Source organism: Cyprinodon variegatus, unplaced genomic scaffold, assembly GCF_000732505.1.
Source record: "Cyprinodon variegatus isolate N-32 unplaced genomic scaffold, C_variegatus-1.0 Scaffold27, whole genome shotgun sequence".
NCBI classification, from domain to species: Eukaryota; Metazoa; Chordata; class Actinopteri; order Cyprinodontiformes; family Cyprinodontidae; genus Cyprinodon; species Cyprinodon variegatus.
Window position 1 is genome coordinate 2,135,557 of NW_015150480.1, and position 16,855 is coordinate 2,152,411.

The window sequence follows — 16,855 nt, forward strand, 5'->3', positions numbered from 1 at the left end:
CTCTATTAAAAGGGTTCTATTACAGTATAGAACCTGATTTTAATTTAGAATATCTATCCATCCATCCTTCCATATCGTCCATCCCATAGTTTTTTTTGTGTAGAAATATCTTTTACACTTACACTTCAAAGATCTTCAAAGGGAGAAATCTGTATGAATCCTTATTTAAAGTCGCAGGGAAATCATATTTAAATGTCAAACCATTCTGGCTTAAAACATGTATATAAATGTATTCTTTATCAAACTATATCTTCCCAAAATTTAGAAAATTTCTATTTAAAAAAAAAAAAAATCCTATCTAAAAATCTGTGGGATTTTTCTTTATCTCACGCAGGCCAGTTAGTTAGACGTCAGCCTGAACACGTAAATTCGGCCAATCATATATCAATGGTCATCTGTCAAAATCACATTTTTTTCAGTCAGAGCATCTTGATTCATATGTCGCAGCTAATATACGCGATGGTTGAAATAAGAATAATTTACTTTCTCATTGAGTTCCGTCCCAGTGTTCACAGGGATGGACGTCTGTGTCTTCAGCATAGAGCTAACAGAACTGGCAGTGTTGCGAGTCAAGGGCTCAAACATGTACGGCTGTAAGCCTTCTACACCTTCTGCTGCCCTGGCGTCCTCTTCCACAACACCTTCATCCCCGCTGTCCTCCTCTAAATAAAAAATGTATAAGAGTTTCATCCAGGACCTCTGACAGGAAAACTCTCCTCCTCTTGCATGTTTCCGCTGTCCATAGCATTCCTTGACAGTGTCGTTTCTTAGTCACCAATTTAGTGCTACTTGGTCCCAATGTAATTTCCCATTGGGAGCCTACTAGCACCAAGTTGCTAACTGGTTAGCAAGATGCTTCCAAGAAATTGGCCACAACCTTCCACCACGACAATCCCGCCCCTTTAATAAACGACCAATCGCATTCACTTTATTCACTCGTGTAAAGTCGGACACCACTCGGCAGAATTCGGAAATGCAACGGCTGGAACAACGGCTTCCCTATGACTTCAAGATTTAGACAAAATTATATTATTTATAGAATCAACTTCTATGGAAAAGAAAACACAGTCTTGTCTGTAACAATGGCACATAGTCCTTTACTAATGCATGTCTGCCCGTGATGCTTCTCTCCACATCTTCATAAAAGTCTGTTTTTCATCATATGCATTTATTCCGTTCCCTAAACGAAACTCACAGCATGTTTCGGATTATGTGTCTAATTTTTTTTTTTGTTTGTCTTGTCAGAAATTAACCGTTTCTTTTTTTTTTTTCTCCAGATGTAGAGGAGTGTCAGCTCTCAGAATGTGGAGGAGAGGAGGAGATGGGAGGCAGGGAGAGTCCTCTGCAGCGGAGCAGCAGCACCTCAGACATCACCCAGCAGCTGTCTGACACGTTGCCAGGTATTCACCAACACAAAAAAAAAACAGGCCTTCATCAGTCTAAATGTCCTTTCTGCCCTTATTCCCACACTTAAATTGGCTTTTAAGGGCATGATTCTGTGTTTTTATTTTTCATAAAAACAAATCTGATGCTCAGTTATAGATCCATTTATGATTATGTTTTCCTTCATTATGATACTCATGATAATCATATTTTCAAAAGGCAGTTATTAGTGGTTTATGGCTGGTAGTGAACAATATTACTGGAAGATGCACTGTAATAGATTGGCTTCTTTTTAGCTCTATTCTGCTTTTCTATTAGAAAGAAATTTAAATTTAATGACTTCGCTACAATATTCAACATTATGAACAGGAACAGTTCATAATGTATCTAGTAAAAAATAACACATTTCCATTTTTTTAGAAAATTAGATGATGATTTCTAGCAAATAATTCTATGAAAATTTTCACATACTCTCCCCCTGTCCACCAGTCATGTTTAGCCTTACTAATCTTACTTCTGTAATTAAAAATAAATCTTAATAAATAGTAAAGCAGTATTAAATGATCAAGGGAGGTTTTTCATCCTGAGAAGCGTCACTTGGCAAAGCAAAACTGTTGGGTAGAGCTCGGCACACAGATTCCAATTCTTTTGCCATAATGCTGATCATGACAGGGAAAATTTTTTTTTTTTAAAGTTCACGTACTGAAAAGTGTTTTTATCTTCTGTACATTAAATGGGACCCCCTAAGCATATGGTTACACTTTGTTTTTACTGAAGTCACAAAAACAAAGTCCTCCTCAGTTTTTTTTTTTGTTTTTAGAAGAAGTTATGTTTAAATTAGTGTTGCACCGATACCAGTATCGGGCGGGGCCCTGATCCAGCACTAAAATGGTGGTATGGGTATCGGCGAGTACCAACAAATAGTGCACCAATACCATTTTGAGAGGCAAAAGTTTAATGGCATCGGCACAACACTAGTTTAAATGTTAAAGAAAATTCACATATTCTCAGTTTTTTGAGCTTTTAAAGATATTTTTGTTTCTTGCAGCCGAGAAGAGAGACTACTCCCCTACCTCATGTGGTTCTGACAGCAGGATGTCTGAGGGCAGGGCTGAGAGCAATGAGCCACCAGTGGTATGCAACAATATTTACTGTGTTAAGGTCATAAAATGCTTCTTGTTTGAGCTGGATTTGTCATTTATGCTAACTGTGCATCCAGATATTAATCCGACGGAGCAGCAGTCCGACTGAGACGGAGAGCAGCACTGACGGACCCCTGAGTTACACACGACAGAAAATCAGAGATAAAAGTGAGCGATCGCATACTGTCTTCATAGATTATTATGGCCATAGCATTTAGCATAGAGTATGTAACTGTGCTGCTATTCTCTGGTATAAAAGGAACCTTTTATCCTTCTTAAATAGGTGAAAGCGTGAGTAGTGAGACATCTAACGGCTACTTCAATGAAGCTGAAGTCACCTGGCATACATTCGACGAGGAGGCCGACAATCAGTCCACGCAGTCGGCTCACATGGATGTTACAGCCGACCCCCAGAACCAAGGCAGTCTGCTGCTCAGCCACAATGACGCTCTAGCAGGTATTGGTGGCAAACAAATTTACTCTTTTAATGTGTCTGATATAAGCTTGTTTGTCTTTATATGATTCAAGCATTAAGTTAAACACCTTACAAAATGATATGGAATGTTAAATAGAGGATAGTAATGCTCCTAAAGACTAGCAATAACTCAATGCACTTCATCTTACCCAGATTTGATTGTACTCCTAACTTTATGTTTTATGAGGATAAGTGTTGTTGTTCCCTCACATCCCACCCTTTGATGTTAACCTCTTGGTTCCTTGCATTGTGATCCGTGTGTCTCTGTTCTCCCTCAACTCCAATATCAGTTTGATCCCTTTTCCATTGTTCTTTTTAGGTCCCGAGTGTGCCCTCCTCCCCCCCTCTGCTCCTCCCTACCACAATTACCACTACCCCCAGAACCCCCCCTCTTCACCAGCCCTGGTGGTGCACACAGAGTGCCCGCGGGACTGTCCCCTGGATGACACCATACATCAGTCTGTCTTACACATGCCACACCGCTTGGGTACAGCTGCCTAGCTGTTATTTATCATATGAATCATAGCTTTCCTCTCATTGTTTCCACCTCGATATCTTGCATCAAACTACGCTGTTATCTGTGTTCATCTTTCCTCTCTTAAGATAAAGCCTGTTTATTCATCTCAGTGACTTGCAAAAGTATTCAAAGTTTCTAAATTTTGTTAAAGTTACAACCTTACCTTTGGTGTATTTAATTTGGATGTTTGTGATAAAGCAGCTGAAGTAATACAGAATGGAGCTTGAAAGAAAATGTTTCTGGAGTTATTAAAGGCTGCACTGGGGTTCTTGTTATAAGCGGTTTACTACACCAGGTTTTCAAAAAGCTGGGAAATGGGGCCCTTTTTTCTCCATTGAGATATTTCAAGCTTGATGATGAACTGGTATTGCTGGAGTAAATGTCATGCACTGGCTTTTATTTTGAGGGTGTTAGAATAGCAATGAAAAAAAAAAATGTTTGCCACACTGTTAAGATATGTTTTGTTTGAAATTTGTCTTATTTATTCCTCTTCAATTCAGTTCAGTTTATTTATATAGCGCCAATTCACAACAGTTGTCATTTCAATGCACTTTATAGTTCACCAGATCATTCAGTTAAATTGATTAAAAGTTTTCTTTCTAAAGAAAACCAATTAATTGCATTGACTCATCTACCATTTAGCAATCCCTTGCACTAAGCATGCTTGTAGCAACAGTGGAGAGGAAAACCTCCCTTATAACAGGAAGAAACCTCCAGCAGAACCAGGCTCAGCGTGAGCGGCCATCTACTAGAGGCTGACTGGGACTCAAAATTCAGATTTATACACCAGTTTGTGGAAATCTATTGAACTAAATGCTTATAAAATACACAGAATTATGTGGTTGTAACATGTGAAACCAAAACTATCAGTATGAAAACTTTTGCAAGGCATTGAAGTTACATCTATCATTTTTGTACCCACTTTGTTCCCGTCGACTTTGCTGGGTATTAGCTTATTTAGCATGTTGTTATTTTATCTGCTTTTTTATGTTTCATCTGGCTTTTTCACAACCTGTTTATGTTTTTAAATTGAAACCTAAATGTTTAGATAAAGGTATGCTGTAAGATGTTCTTATTTCTTTGCTCACTTTCTTTTTTGCAGTTCTTTTTCTGTCCACTAGGTGGCACCGTTCCCTCATTGTTCATTGAAATGAAGCATGCACTTCTGTGCCTTTCCCCCCAAAAACTATTTCTTTATTATGTACGATAAAAAAAAAAAAAAATCTTCCGGGTCAGTTGCATATAGGGGAAAAAGCACAGAAAATCTAAGATTTAGTCAACAGCTGCTAAAGAAAAAAAATATTTAATTTCTGTCCTACTAATCCTGTCTTCATTTTTCTTATTTGCAATAGTTAATTATCTATGTTGACTAAATCCAATCTCCTTAATAAGCATAACCTTGTTTGATTTTGTCATCTTTTTCTTTTCTCAAACCAAAACTGTTTCTGATCCTGCAGACAGCAGTGAGTGTCTGGCCGATGATGTCAGCATCATCGCTGGGGGGACGCTAACGGGTTGGCATCCTGATTCTGCCTTCGTTCTGTGGAGGAGGATTTTGGGCATCCTGGGAGATGTCAATAACATCCGCTGCCCCAAGATCCATGCCAAGGTTTTCTCTTATCTCTACGACCTCTGGCACAAACTGGCCAAGGTACAAAAAAAACAAAAAAAAAACAACTGTTATAAAGATTTCACCAAACTTAATGTGAAAATATAAACTTCTTCATTGAGTTTTGTGACAATGCTTTAATGAATAAGATGCTGGCAGATTGCTTTAAGTGTCTAAATTTAAATGTATTTTCTCAGATCCGGGACAATCTTGGGATAAGCGTGGATAACCAGTCCTCACCACCCCAGCCTATGTTCATCCCTCCTCTTCGAATGCTTGCGTCGTGGCTCTTCAGGGTATGAACACCACATGAGCACAGCAAGCATCATGCAGACACTCACATGCATCAAACACCGCTATAGATAAGGCAGGGTGGCATCATTTCACTGAGTTTTATTGCTAGTTATCGGGTCTAACAAGTCGAATGTGTTCCATTTCTTAAGAAGTGTTTTCTGTGTCTTCTGTTATTTAATTTTAGTGCACTGAAAGCGCCCCTGACAGTTGGTTATCTCTATGGCAGTCTGGATAGGCCCCCATCACTTAGCAGTCCTGTACTGTGTATCAATAACTGTCTGGTGTAAATCTAGATAAATATTAGTTTTCAGAGAGATGGATGTTTATTATCAGAAATAATGTCAGGAGTATTTTTCAGGGAATTTAAAGTGTGGCTAAAACAGCAAAGACAGCTACTTCTCCTCTAACAGTTAAATAGCAAATAAAATCCTATTAAAGGATCAAACTATTGATATGTGCTGCTGAAGTGTTTATATATTTATTTTTAATATAGCATTAAAAACAGTTATAAAACGGACCTAATAAAAAGTAAATCAGGTTAAAGTTGTTAGAGAAAGGCTGAAGGTTCATTGGTTAGTGTTTTTATTTATTGCTTGTTTCAAAGTCATAGGGAAGTCATATTTAAATGTCAAATCATTCTGGCTTAAACATGTATATAAATGTACTCTTTATCAGAATATATTGTCTCAAAATTTAGAACATTTCTATTCACAGTCCACAAGTTGCTGTTTGTTACAAATCATGTAGGAGATGCAGTAAACAAGAAGCTTTTATTAGCAGAGACTGGTAGAATAATTCAAATTGTGGTTAATTTTTTTTTTTGGACTCTTTAATTTCTCCTTGAAACAAAACAATAATATTTCTTAGTTTTTGTAATTATCTTTTCTCTAAAGTTACACTGTTATTACAAAGTTATTAGAACACATTTACTACCACTTGAAATATAAATATTATCTTTACATATCTTTGATGATTGTACGTGTGGCACCAGTCACAATTCTATCCTGGACCATATTGATCTAAGAGCATATTTACTTAAGGTAATCACTAAACAAAAACTAAACAGGTTTCATATATATTATTTTAGAGTTTACATGTTCTTTGATTATTTGAGGGAAAGTTTTATGCAGCTTCTTATCTTTGTTCTTATTTTCTGTTTCTTCCTGTTTTCCTCAGGCAACCATGCTCCCAGCAGAGTTCAAGGCTGGTAAACTGCAGGCATACAAGCTAATCTGTGAGATGATGACCAGACACCAGGATGTGCTCCCAAACAGTGACTTCTTGGTGCACCTGTACCACGTCATGCACAAGGGCTTCACCAGCGATGACCAGGTACAGCCACAAGGTGGCTCCTTGAATAAGATCCTCAGGTTTCTCTTTTCTTAAATAATTTTTATTCTTTTATTGCCTCTAGATGGCGCATCAGTCAAACTAAGATGCGCTTAATAACTTTTAAAGTAAATCTTTGCTTTAGCTTACCTGTTAATATGTCTCCTGTTTAATTTTTATTCAGTGGTTTCTGAGATAATTCTGTTTATTATTTGGTCCTTATATGTCAGCTTTAAAATTAGCCTTTTCCAATTAGAAGTATTTAGACTCAACCTGGATAAATTAAGGAGCATAGATTTACATTAGTTTTATAATTGTAATCAGTCTTGATGGGAAAAAAAAGCTAAACAATCAAACCGACATGCCAACCTGTGGTGCTTAGAAGAACAGCTCTGTTTTGGCATCTTCCTTCTCTTTTTCGCCACACCCTCTCTAGCATTCAGTTCTGGCGTAGCGCCTTTGCTCCTAGACAAAGATGAGTGGAGATGAATAGAGTTCCCAAAAACAAAAGGAGAAAGATAAAAAAGTCTGGGTGAGCAAGGGGTGTTTGTGCTACGAATGTGTGTGTGAATATATATGCATATATATGGCCTCTTGGCTGGGTTTCTGTTGCGCTTTGGCAGTGCGACAAGCTTATTAGAATGTTTTCCATGTCGTTAAATAATGTTTTGAGCCCCTGCAGTGTATACGTGATTAATTAAGGATTGACGTCTGCCGCGCTCCGTTAGAGTGACACATCGGCCGGGGGCCCAGAGTTAGAGCGGCCCTGCCTGCCTGCCTGTGTGAAGGAGCGGGAGGGGAGCCTGGGGAACGCAGTGTAGAGTAGAGCAATGAGGGGGGCTCGGCGCACCGCGAGACCAGGCAGCATTCTCCAGCTTTTGTTGTGGCTCTGTATAATGCGTTAGGGGGCCAGAGCCAGGCTGGCCACTGAAGCATGCTCAAATTGGCCAGAGAAAAGAGTCCTCACGCCACACAATAGAGGACAGCCGCACGCCTGCTTAACATAAGAAAGTGGCTCTTATTCTCCCCCACCTCCTTCCTTTCCGCCTCCTCCCCCACCACCCGCTGCAATCCCAAAAATATATATAAAAAAAAATTCTACCTTTTTCAAGTCAAAAAAGAGAATTTTATCACAAATATTTTTGCACAAAATAAGATCAAGCAGCCTGATGAACAAAAGTTTTCTTCTTTTGATTCAAATAAAGCGAGATATCTCATAAAGTTATTCCATTTCAAGTCAGTTGTTTATCTAAATCTTAACTTTTTTTTTTTCATTATTGAGGATTTTTATAGAAATTTCTGGTTGATTAAATCAGCTACTCTTCGATTCCTCCTCCAGCTGACAGCAGGCCAAGGTCAGGGCTATTGTCCTAGTTTTTCTGTCACTTACTGGTTTGTGGTCTCAAAGGCAAGATGGCAGCACAATAGCAGTAATCGATCAATAAAAGTCTTTCTAAAAGCTACGTAATCTAGAGTTAAACAGTTATCAGCCTATGTTTGTGAAGTTTAGTGATGGAAACACAGTGGTGTCCTCAATCAGGAGTCTTTTTTGTCACGTTTACTGACGCAGGTCAGAATCTGTGACATGGTGGAATGGTTGGATTATCCTTAACATTAAAACACTTAAATGTAGCTCATTACATTTCATTGGTGTTGCACTTAACTTCCCTAATGGTGCTCAGGATGCAGAAATCTCTCCTACCCCTTCTTTACCTCTCACGACTGGAGTTTCTTCATAACCACCTTGATATGCTGCTCCAACAATAGGTTATCTCAATAAAAAGATATGCAACATGCTGACAGGACACAGCCTTAAACGTGCATAAAATCATTCATTTCTGAAGGTCAAGTCTTTAAAGTTTTAAGGAAGTCATATTAAAATTGCCAAATCATTCTTGCTTAAACATGTGTGTAAATGTACTCTTTATTAGACGATATTGTCCCTAAATGTAGAAAATTTCTATTTAAAAAAACAAACAAATCCTGTCTTAAAATCTGTGGGGTTTTCCCCCCGTTATGCAGGCCAGTTAGTTATACGCCAGCCTGAAAACCTAAATTCGGCCAAATATATATTAACTGTCATCTGTCAATCAAATGTTTCGGTCATAGCCTCTTGATTCATATGTCGCAGCTAACATATGCAACGATTGAAATAAGAAATAAGAATAATTTCCTTTTGCATTGAGTTCCGTCCCAGTGTTCACGGTGATGGACGTCTGTGTCTTCAGCAGGCGTAGAGCTAACAGAACTGGCAGCTTTGCGAAGCAAGGGCTCAAACATGTACGGCTGTAAGCCTTCAACACCAAACCAAGCTTCTGCCGCCCTGGCGTCCTCTTCCACAACAACTTCGTCCCCATTTTCCTCCTCTAAATAAAAACTGTATGATGGTAGAAACTCATCCACGACCTCCGACACAAAACTCTCCTCCTCTTGCATGTTTCCACTGTCCATAGCGTTCCTTGACAGTGTCGTTTCTAAGTCGCCAATTTAGTGCTACTTCGTCCCAATGTAATTTCCCATTGGGAACCTACTAGCACTAAGTTGCTAACTGGTTAGCAAGATGCTGCCAAAAAACTGGCCATTTGCTTCCGATCCTTCCACCACAACAGTCCCGCCCCCTTGATAAACAACCAATCACATTCACTTTATTCACTCATGTAAAGTCGGGCACCACTCGGGAGAATTCGGAAATTGAACGGTTGGAACAGCCGCTTCCCTACGACTTTAAGGTTAAACATGAACTATGGACATCCACTATACAATAACTACTGTTCAAATATAAAATAAACTGTTTCTTTTTGCCTTTACTCTACCTCTACTTTGGCCTAAAATGATCCATGCTTTGATCGAGCCCACAGGAGAGAGGAATGTCAATGTAAATAGTCCAAAAATTTCTTAAAACTCTACACTTTAAAACTCAACTGAATAACTTTGAGTAGTTAGTCACACATGCGAAAAGCTTCCACTAATTTTTAATGGGTAAGCAGAGGAGTTGGTTTTGTCTCTGCTCTGACTGCAGGCGTGGTTTTTAGCTGAGATTGACCCCCTTGCTTTGGAAGTGGGAGGAGCTGGTACCCTGCAAAAACAGTATAGAAATAAGTACAAATGTAAGTGTATTTACCCTTTATTTGAGTAGATAAATAAGGTGATTTGCCAATGGAATGAGTATTTTTACTCTTAAAATAAGATGATTTGATAATATTCATTGAAATAAGGCAATGCAATTGTTTTTTTAATTTTGAATGTAAAATGTCTTGTTCCATTGGCAAAGAGTCTCACTTACCTCCTAAATTCAAGAACAAATGCACTTAAGAAAAAATTGACTTATCTAGATTTCAATTTTTTCCATTGTAGCAGCCCTCGCTGCTCTCTGGAGATGGATAACGTGATCGGAGCAATCAGAGCTTATGGCCAAAATCTCTAAGAGAGAAAAAAGTCAGTAGATTTCTTGCGCGTCTTTAAAAAAAGAAAGAAAAAGAGGTCTGAAATGTCCCTAAATAGAAAGACACAGTGACCAATTTGGAAGCAGTGTTGGGACTCATCTCTTGTTTTCCTGAGAGCTGCGAATTGAACAGTAGCCGTTTCACAGCCAGATGTTGGTATTTCAAAATAAAATAAATTTTAAGAATTTCACGATATTTAAATTAATAAAGTTCTTTTAGTTTTTTTAGTGTTACTTTGATCAACTGCATGTAACAGAAACTCTGATCTTGTTGAGATACCTTTGTAATTAGTTTGGGAATTTACCTAATGCTAAGCTGGTTTTCTTATTATTTTGTTTTGTCACCATGGTAACAACCAGTCAATGTCCTGAAAAAAACAACAAAAAACAATCTTGTAAACTAGGACATGAACAATATCTCTTCTTCTCTTACAAAATAACACATTTTGTTTTAAACTTAAGTCACTTAGCAGATTGAATGCTTAAACACAAAAATAAGCTATAAATTGGTTTAAATAGCAACAAGCAACAATCAGTCATCTTTAATCATTTAAAATTATGTTATCAGCAAATTCAGTTAATTTGTCATCTGGGCGACAATAATATATTTTTGAAGCCTTATATAATCTAGATTTTTCTACCTTAAAATTTTTTATTTAGATTTCCCTTGTTGGATAAAACCTGATGTAAGCAACCTCTATGATACTCTATTGTTTTCTTCACAAAGTGTGTTTAAGTTTAGCCATTTTATTAAGATTTCCTGTCATGCAAGGGCAAATAAACACCACGATAAGCTCATGTTTGTTTGTGAATAACTGAGCTATTTTATATTTCTTATATTGTGTGTTCAGTGAGATTAAACCCAACTTTGCCGCTAAATCTACTGTTGATCTCTGACTGGTGAACTCTACTCATATTTCTTTATTAAATCTTTTTGATGAAATGTATCCAATACTGTGTGGTGTGATGAAATGCCAGAATGAACCCTGTCACCTGTCGCCGGGCGGATTGCATTCTTCCCTGAAGATGAGGCCACGTTTGTTTTGGGGAAAAAAAAGAAGAATGGAAAAAGGCCTGCAGTGGCTCTATTCAGAGTTAACGTTAATGCACCTTTTGTTGATGCAGTGTGCCATTCCTCCTGCCAACAGCTCTGCTTCTCTCAGTCCTGATTTCTTTACTCACACCTGAAATCAGGTCCCCTCTGCTCATGCGCCCAATCGAAAGCACTCTGCCGCCTGCATTTGTGGCTTCCTCTAAAATGCTTATTTCAGGCAATCAAGAAACAGTTTGTTGCCTGCTAATTACCTCTGACTGCACTGCACATTATGCTTCAGAGGTCAATTACCAACAAAATGAGGGTAAAATTGGACCCTCAGCTCTAAAGCTCTTCCCATCAATTTTCCACATGCAGCGCTGATGTTGCTTTGACTTCCTGCTTTTTATGCCTCTGTTTAGTCTGTTTTCCTTTTGTTCACCTGCATAGCTGTTTACCAAAGGTTTGGGGGTTGCTTATGTCACAAATACAGAGGTGGCACGGTGTGTTTATGTGTCTCTGCTGGAGAAATTGTACGCATGTTTGTTAACATGAGCCTGGATTCAGGCACAAACAGGCTGATGTTTGAACTGTCGGATTTACTCAGGTTTATAGCCATGAAGGCAGGTGTTTCTGAGCTGGACCTTGGCTTTGTACACAAATACTCACATACACGCCACAGATAAGAGAGAGCAATTCTGTTCTTGTTGAGATGTAGCATTCTCATACCAGTTTTATATATTTTATTTATGTTTAGGGATATTTTAAGCATTTCCTTCTGCCTTGGTTTGGAAGAACACTTTTAAGTGTGTGTGGGGTTATACTGTACACATTTAAACAGTGTGTGTGAGACCCTCTGCTGTACAGCATATGTCGGTGTTGAAAGAGTACCCATCTGCCACTGAGCCGCTGTAACTCTGCAAAACAATACGTTGTCTCTGGCTTTAATTACAGGTTTGCTGGTGTGTGTGTACCTACATATGACTCATGAAAGTTGAGGTCTTTTGTCGTCCCTCTTATTCAGTTTAAACAATCCATCTGCTGCCTCTCTTCTTCCTTTCCTCCTCTCCTTTATTGTAATTTACTCTTGAGGTTTTTTTCTTTACACTATAGACTTGCTTTAAATGATGAGCCTAACTACCTGTTGCAGCATAATATTTCTACTGGCCCATTTATGAAATTTTGCTTCTGCTTTACTAGAAGTGTGCAGAAATCTTGGAATTGGGTAAAAATGTTAGTTTGTTCCTTAATCGCTGTCAAAATCTGGCCTTAGTTACTGTGAATGTAATTCTAAGTTGTTTTCTTTCACTTCATTAGGATGTTTTGAATAACATGGTCCGCTCCTGCTCGCCCCGCTTCTTCTTCCTCGGCCTCCCGGGCTTCACGATGCTGCTTGGAGATTTCATCACTGCTGCTGAACGCGTCCTCTCCTCTGACTCCAGAGAGGTACCAAAAATTTATGTTTAATTCATCCAACAGCCCATTTCCAAAGCTTTAATCATCATTTACATTGTTTTTCATGTCTTGAATATAATTTTCAAAATTTATTTCTAAGCATATATAAAATATGTTGTCTATTTTACATTCCCACTCTATAATGTTCCTCTTTACCTGTGGTTTCCCTTCAGTTTTCTTAATTAGCTGAGTTATTGCAGTGTTTATGGTTTAACCAGGTGTAAATTTGACCCGCTCAGTAGGTTTCAACATGCTGGATTTAAACTGGTATTATATAACTTAATATAGATATCTATATATAGATGTCTTTATGTATCAGTAATGGGATTAAATGGAATTAAAAAATACAATTTAAAAAAAACCTTTTTGATTAAAGAAAAACAACACTTTTCCTCTAAATTGTCTAATTAAGAAATATATCACAACAACACATGCACAAACACACAATTATATATTGTTTTGAATCCAAATATTTAGGTTAGACAAAGATTGGATTGGTTAAATGTTATTACGATTTAGTTTTAAGTTAAGTTTTAAGTTATTCTTTTTATTTTTTTATGCAACCTCTTTGAAAAAATGACTTCTATGTGTGTGTGAATAGTTCATGTTCATTAATTATAGCACAAATTCTTCAACTAAATGTGGTACAAAAATACAGTATGTTGAGCCACAAGGCATAAATTATTGCCTGTAAACAGAAGAGTTTTTTTTTCTAATACAGACACAACTTCTACAGTTAAGCTGTGCATGAAGCTTTAATTGATAATTTATACTTGATAATTGCTATCCATTGTGCAGCATTTAGTGCTGTTAAAACATTATCCACTGAGGCTACTGTTTCTCATTTACAAATATTCAATTTCCAAGGTTTTAGTTCCTTTCCAACTGCCAGAGCTGTTCAGATATATAATGCTTATTATGGCGAGCACCAAAGAACCTCCGCCTTAGCTTAGATGTCCATACCGTATTCAAGTATTTAGAAAGTACACCTTGCTGCAGTACTCGCACTCGGTTTGATCCATTTTTTATATGCCCCCAGTGGAACAACACCTGTGATGCCACTTGGTTACCAGATTTACGGCTGTACAAGAAACGACGAGTAAAGCCTGGGACTTGATGTNGGATACAACATTTCAGTATCAATACTTTTTTGAGTATCGATACTTTTGACAACCCTAATATATATATATATATATTTATTTATTTATTTTACCAATTTTGCGATCGCGATTTTATTTAGATCTTTTCCTTTGCACTGACGACGAACTCATAAATGTTTTCTTTGAGGGTTTATGGATTTTTCGTTACCTCAAAATCTTGCTCTTCCAGATTCCATTGTTGTAAAACTATTGTAACCTTTGTGTGAAAAAGTTCTTACTTCTACTCTTACGCATGGAATTGTGGGCTAGCTGCAGCTCTCTCTACCTTTCTGTGTGGCAGCAAGTGCATTACTGCCACCTAAAGGCCAGTATAGCATATTTCTCCTGTTAAATGTAATGTGATCAAAATTTATTGAATTGTTTGGAAATTGCGTTTTGTTAAATTGCGATTATCTTGCAAATGCAATTAATCGGTCAGCCCTAATCGACAGCATCAGAGCACCACTGGGGCTGGCACTATTCCTATTCACTCTGTGCACCTCCGACTTCCAGTACATAACAATCTTGTCATCTTAAGAAATTGATAGCTGACCCTGCATCATAATTGCTGCTGTTTTAATTCTAGAAAAACTTTTATTTTGGTCATGTAAATTTTTTTCCAGAAAGTAAAACATTGTATCTCATTATCCTAACTCTAACAGTAAACATCACTCTTATAAGTGTGTATATTGTTTTATTCTTTTTTTCCTTTGTTGTTTTTTTGTGTTTTGATTGGGCTTTTAAAAATCCACAGATAAGCCTAAAAAAAAATCCAAGGAGCAAAAAACAGAAATGCTTGAAATGCCTGTCATTTGTATGACTTGTCCAAAACTCAAGAATGTAATTTGGAAAAAAAAACCTTCCAGCATTCTTTCCTTATTGTGCTAGAATGTTGGAGTGAGCAACAATGACAGAATTTATAACCACAAATTACTTTCCTGTGATTTACTAAAAAAATGGAACAAGGTTGTTCCTCTGTTTTTTGGAAAAATAATACAAAATAACACCCAAAATCTTAACTCTTAATTCCTGTGTCCATATTTACATTTTGTTAGCTCAAGCTTGATATGATTTTAAAAAATTATCAGACAAAGCAGGAAAAGCAATACTATGTTGTAGTTATGATAATATTCCTGAAGTTAAATTGACATTTTTAAATTTGTCTAATATTCTGTAAAAAAAATTTTATAATTACATAATTTCTTTGTTTTTTTTTCCTTAGCTCTGTTACATTTAAAAGAAGCTCTATTGAAATGTCTGTATGTATTTCAATGTTAGTAATACTGCAAAATCCCACTTATAATTTTGAGTAAAGATTATATGAAGAGCCAATGGAATGTTGAATCATTAAATCAGCCAATTTCTATTTAAACTATTAATTTAATTGGATAAAGAAATACACAAAAACAAATCTAAAGATTATCCAACAAAGGTAGAACTAGAACAATGAGAGCAATTCTGAAAATAAAAGCAATAAACTAGCCAATAAATATAGATGTTTTAGACCACGTATCAAAGCATGATTGTTTTAGTGACATCAGTGTGTGATTTCACAATCAAACTGTCTTCTTTGAGCCATTTAATAGTAGAATATCATTTCAGATGTTCTGCATTTACATATTAAATACTTATTGTATGTTTTCCAGTTGAATGGAGCCTTTCTTCCGTAATTTATATCATAGCTGTGATACCATAGTCTTATCTTAGGGAAGGTCCCTCAGTAGCCTTGTCCTATATTATATGACCTACTTTAAAGTAAAAAAAGGCTGCTTTTGAGGCTGTTGGGAGTGCTGCATTAGGATCTTTGGGTGTTTTTGGATCACTGCTGGATCCGGGTTGGTCACTGAAAGAAAATAAAGGTGATGCTATATGCATGTTCCCTGGTTCGAATCCCAAAGATTAATACTCTTGATCCCAGATCCCCACAATGCTTCCTTGGTGCTGCACAGATGCAGCTCTGTAAGTGATAGGTGAAACGCAGAGGAACGTTTCCATTGGGATGTACGAAGTTGCAGTGACTTATGATGATGTGATAATTAGTTTGGAGGAAGAACTTGTCTTTCAATAGTAGATGGATATAACACTGTGCGATTAAAACAACGTGATTTATTGCAACTGGCTCTTAAAAGATTGACTAGTCTTTTCTAACCTTATCATAAAACTTTAATTCTTCCTAAATCAATGCACTTCAATGCTCGGATTAAACCATTCATTAGCGTACTTGTGGTTAAATGAGAAACGCATCACATTAGACAGGCAAAGATACAGATTTATTTTCCTAAAGAATTTTCAGAATCGAGAGACATTGTTATTCCAAATATTACTATAACTTTTAACCCTTGTTTTCATTTTCAAATGATTTAAAAAGAAATGTTATGGTTTACTTACATGTTTATTACGAAAAAAGATATGAAAAACAATCCACTGGACTTTGTCTTAGAGGTTGAGGACGTTTTGTTTCCCATCCAGGAAGCTTTTTCAATTCAAAATGTCAGGAATGGAGTTGAGTTTGAGGTTTTATACATTAGCCGAACAAAACCTTGTTATTGTTTTGAAAACATGTAAATTGACACAGACAAAGGGATCCACCACTTTGGAATGGGAGTCATTTGACTTCTTTTGTTAGCCTGCAATGCTAAAAAAACATGCTAACAATTACATCTTTTTTTTTTTTTTTGAGTTTGAGTTTAACCTGCAATCAGTTATTTGGTTTTCCAGGGCTTTCCAGGGTCGTAGCTTCATGTAGAATATCTGAAAGATCACTGATGATGATCAAGTTTATTATAGTGGATCTATGGATATTGTATCTAATGCAAAGCTCCTTTTGTTTTGTTTTTTTACAATTGTTTGCATTCATGTGTTGTGTTTTTTTTTTTGCGTGTTCGTCTCCGTCAGGCTCCCAGGATAGAGGCTCAGACGATCTTGGGTTCACTCGTCTGCTTTCCCAACCTGTACCAGCAGATTGCTATACTCAAAAGTGTGCCTGGCTCTAATGACGTCAGTGTAGGCAATGACAATCTCAAGGTGAGTAGTTAGG

The 16,855-nt window shown here is 37.1% G+C and overlaps 1 protein-coding gene across 6 annotated transcripts in view; it reads left to right on the forward strand.

Moving 5' to 3' along the window:
- ralgapa2 (Ral GTPase activating protein, alpha subunit 2 (catalytic)) overlaps window positions 1-16,855 on the forward strand; it is a 147,679-nt gene that overhangs the window by 55,279 nt on the left and 75,545 nt on the right. For 5 of the 6 annotated variants that reach the window (XM_015396705.1, XM_015396711.1, XM_015396727.1 and 2 more), the window contains 10 exons: window positions 1,278-1,400; window positions 2,432-2,517; window positions 2,603-2,693; window positions 2,809-2,982; window positions 3,320-3,487; window positions 4,975-5,168; window positions 5,324-5,422; window positions 6,597-6,752; window positions 12,542-12,670; window positions 16,714-16,842. In XM_015396705.1, the coding sequence (XP_015252191.1) occupies window positions 1,278-1,400; window positions 2,432-2,517; window positions 2,603-2,693; window positions 2,809-2,982; window positions 3,320-3,487; window positions 4,975-5,168; window positions 5,324-5,422; window positions 6,597-6,752; window positions 12,542-12,670; window positions 16,714-16,842 (1,349 nt within the window). The remainder of the gene's footprint in view (window positions 1-1,277; window positions 1,401-2,431; window positions 2,518-2,602; window positions 2,694-2,808; window positions 2,983-3,319; window positions 3,488-4,974; window positions 5,169-5,323; window positions 5,423-6,596; window positions 6,753-12,541; window positions 12,671-16,713; window positions 16,843-16,855) is intronic. The other variant, XM_015396742.1, reaches the window with a different exon arrangement.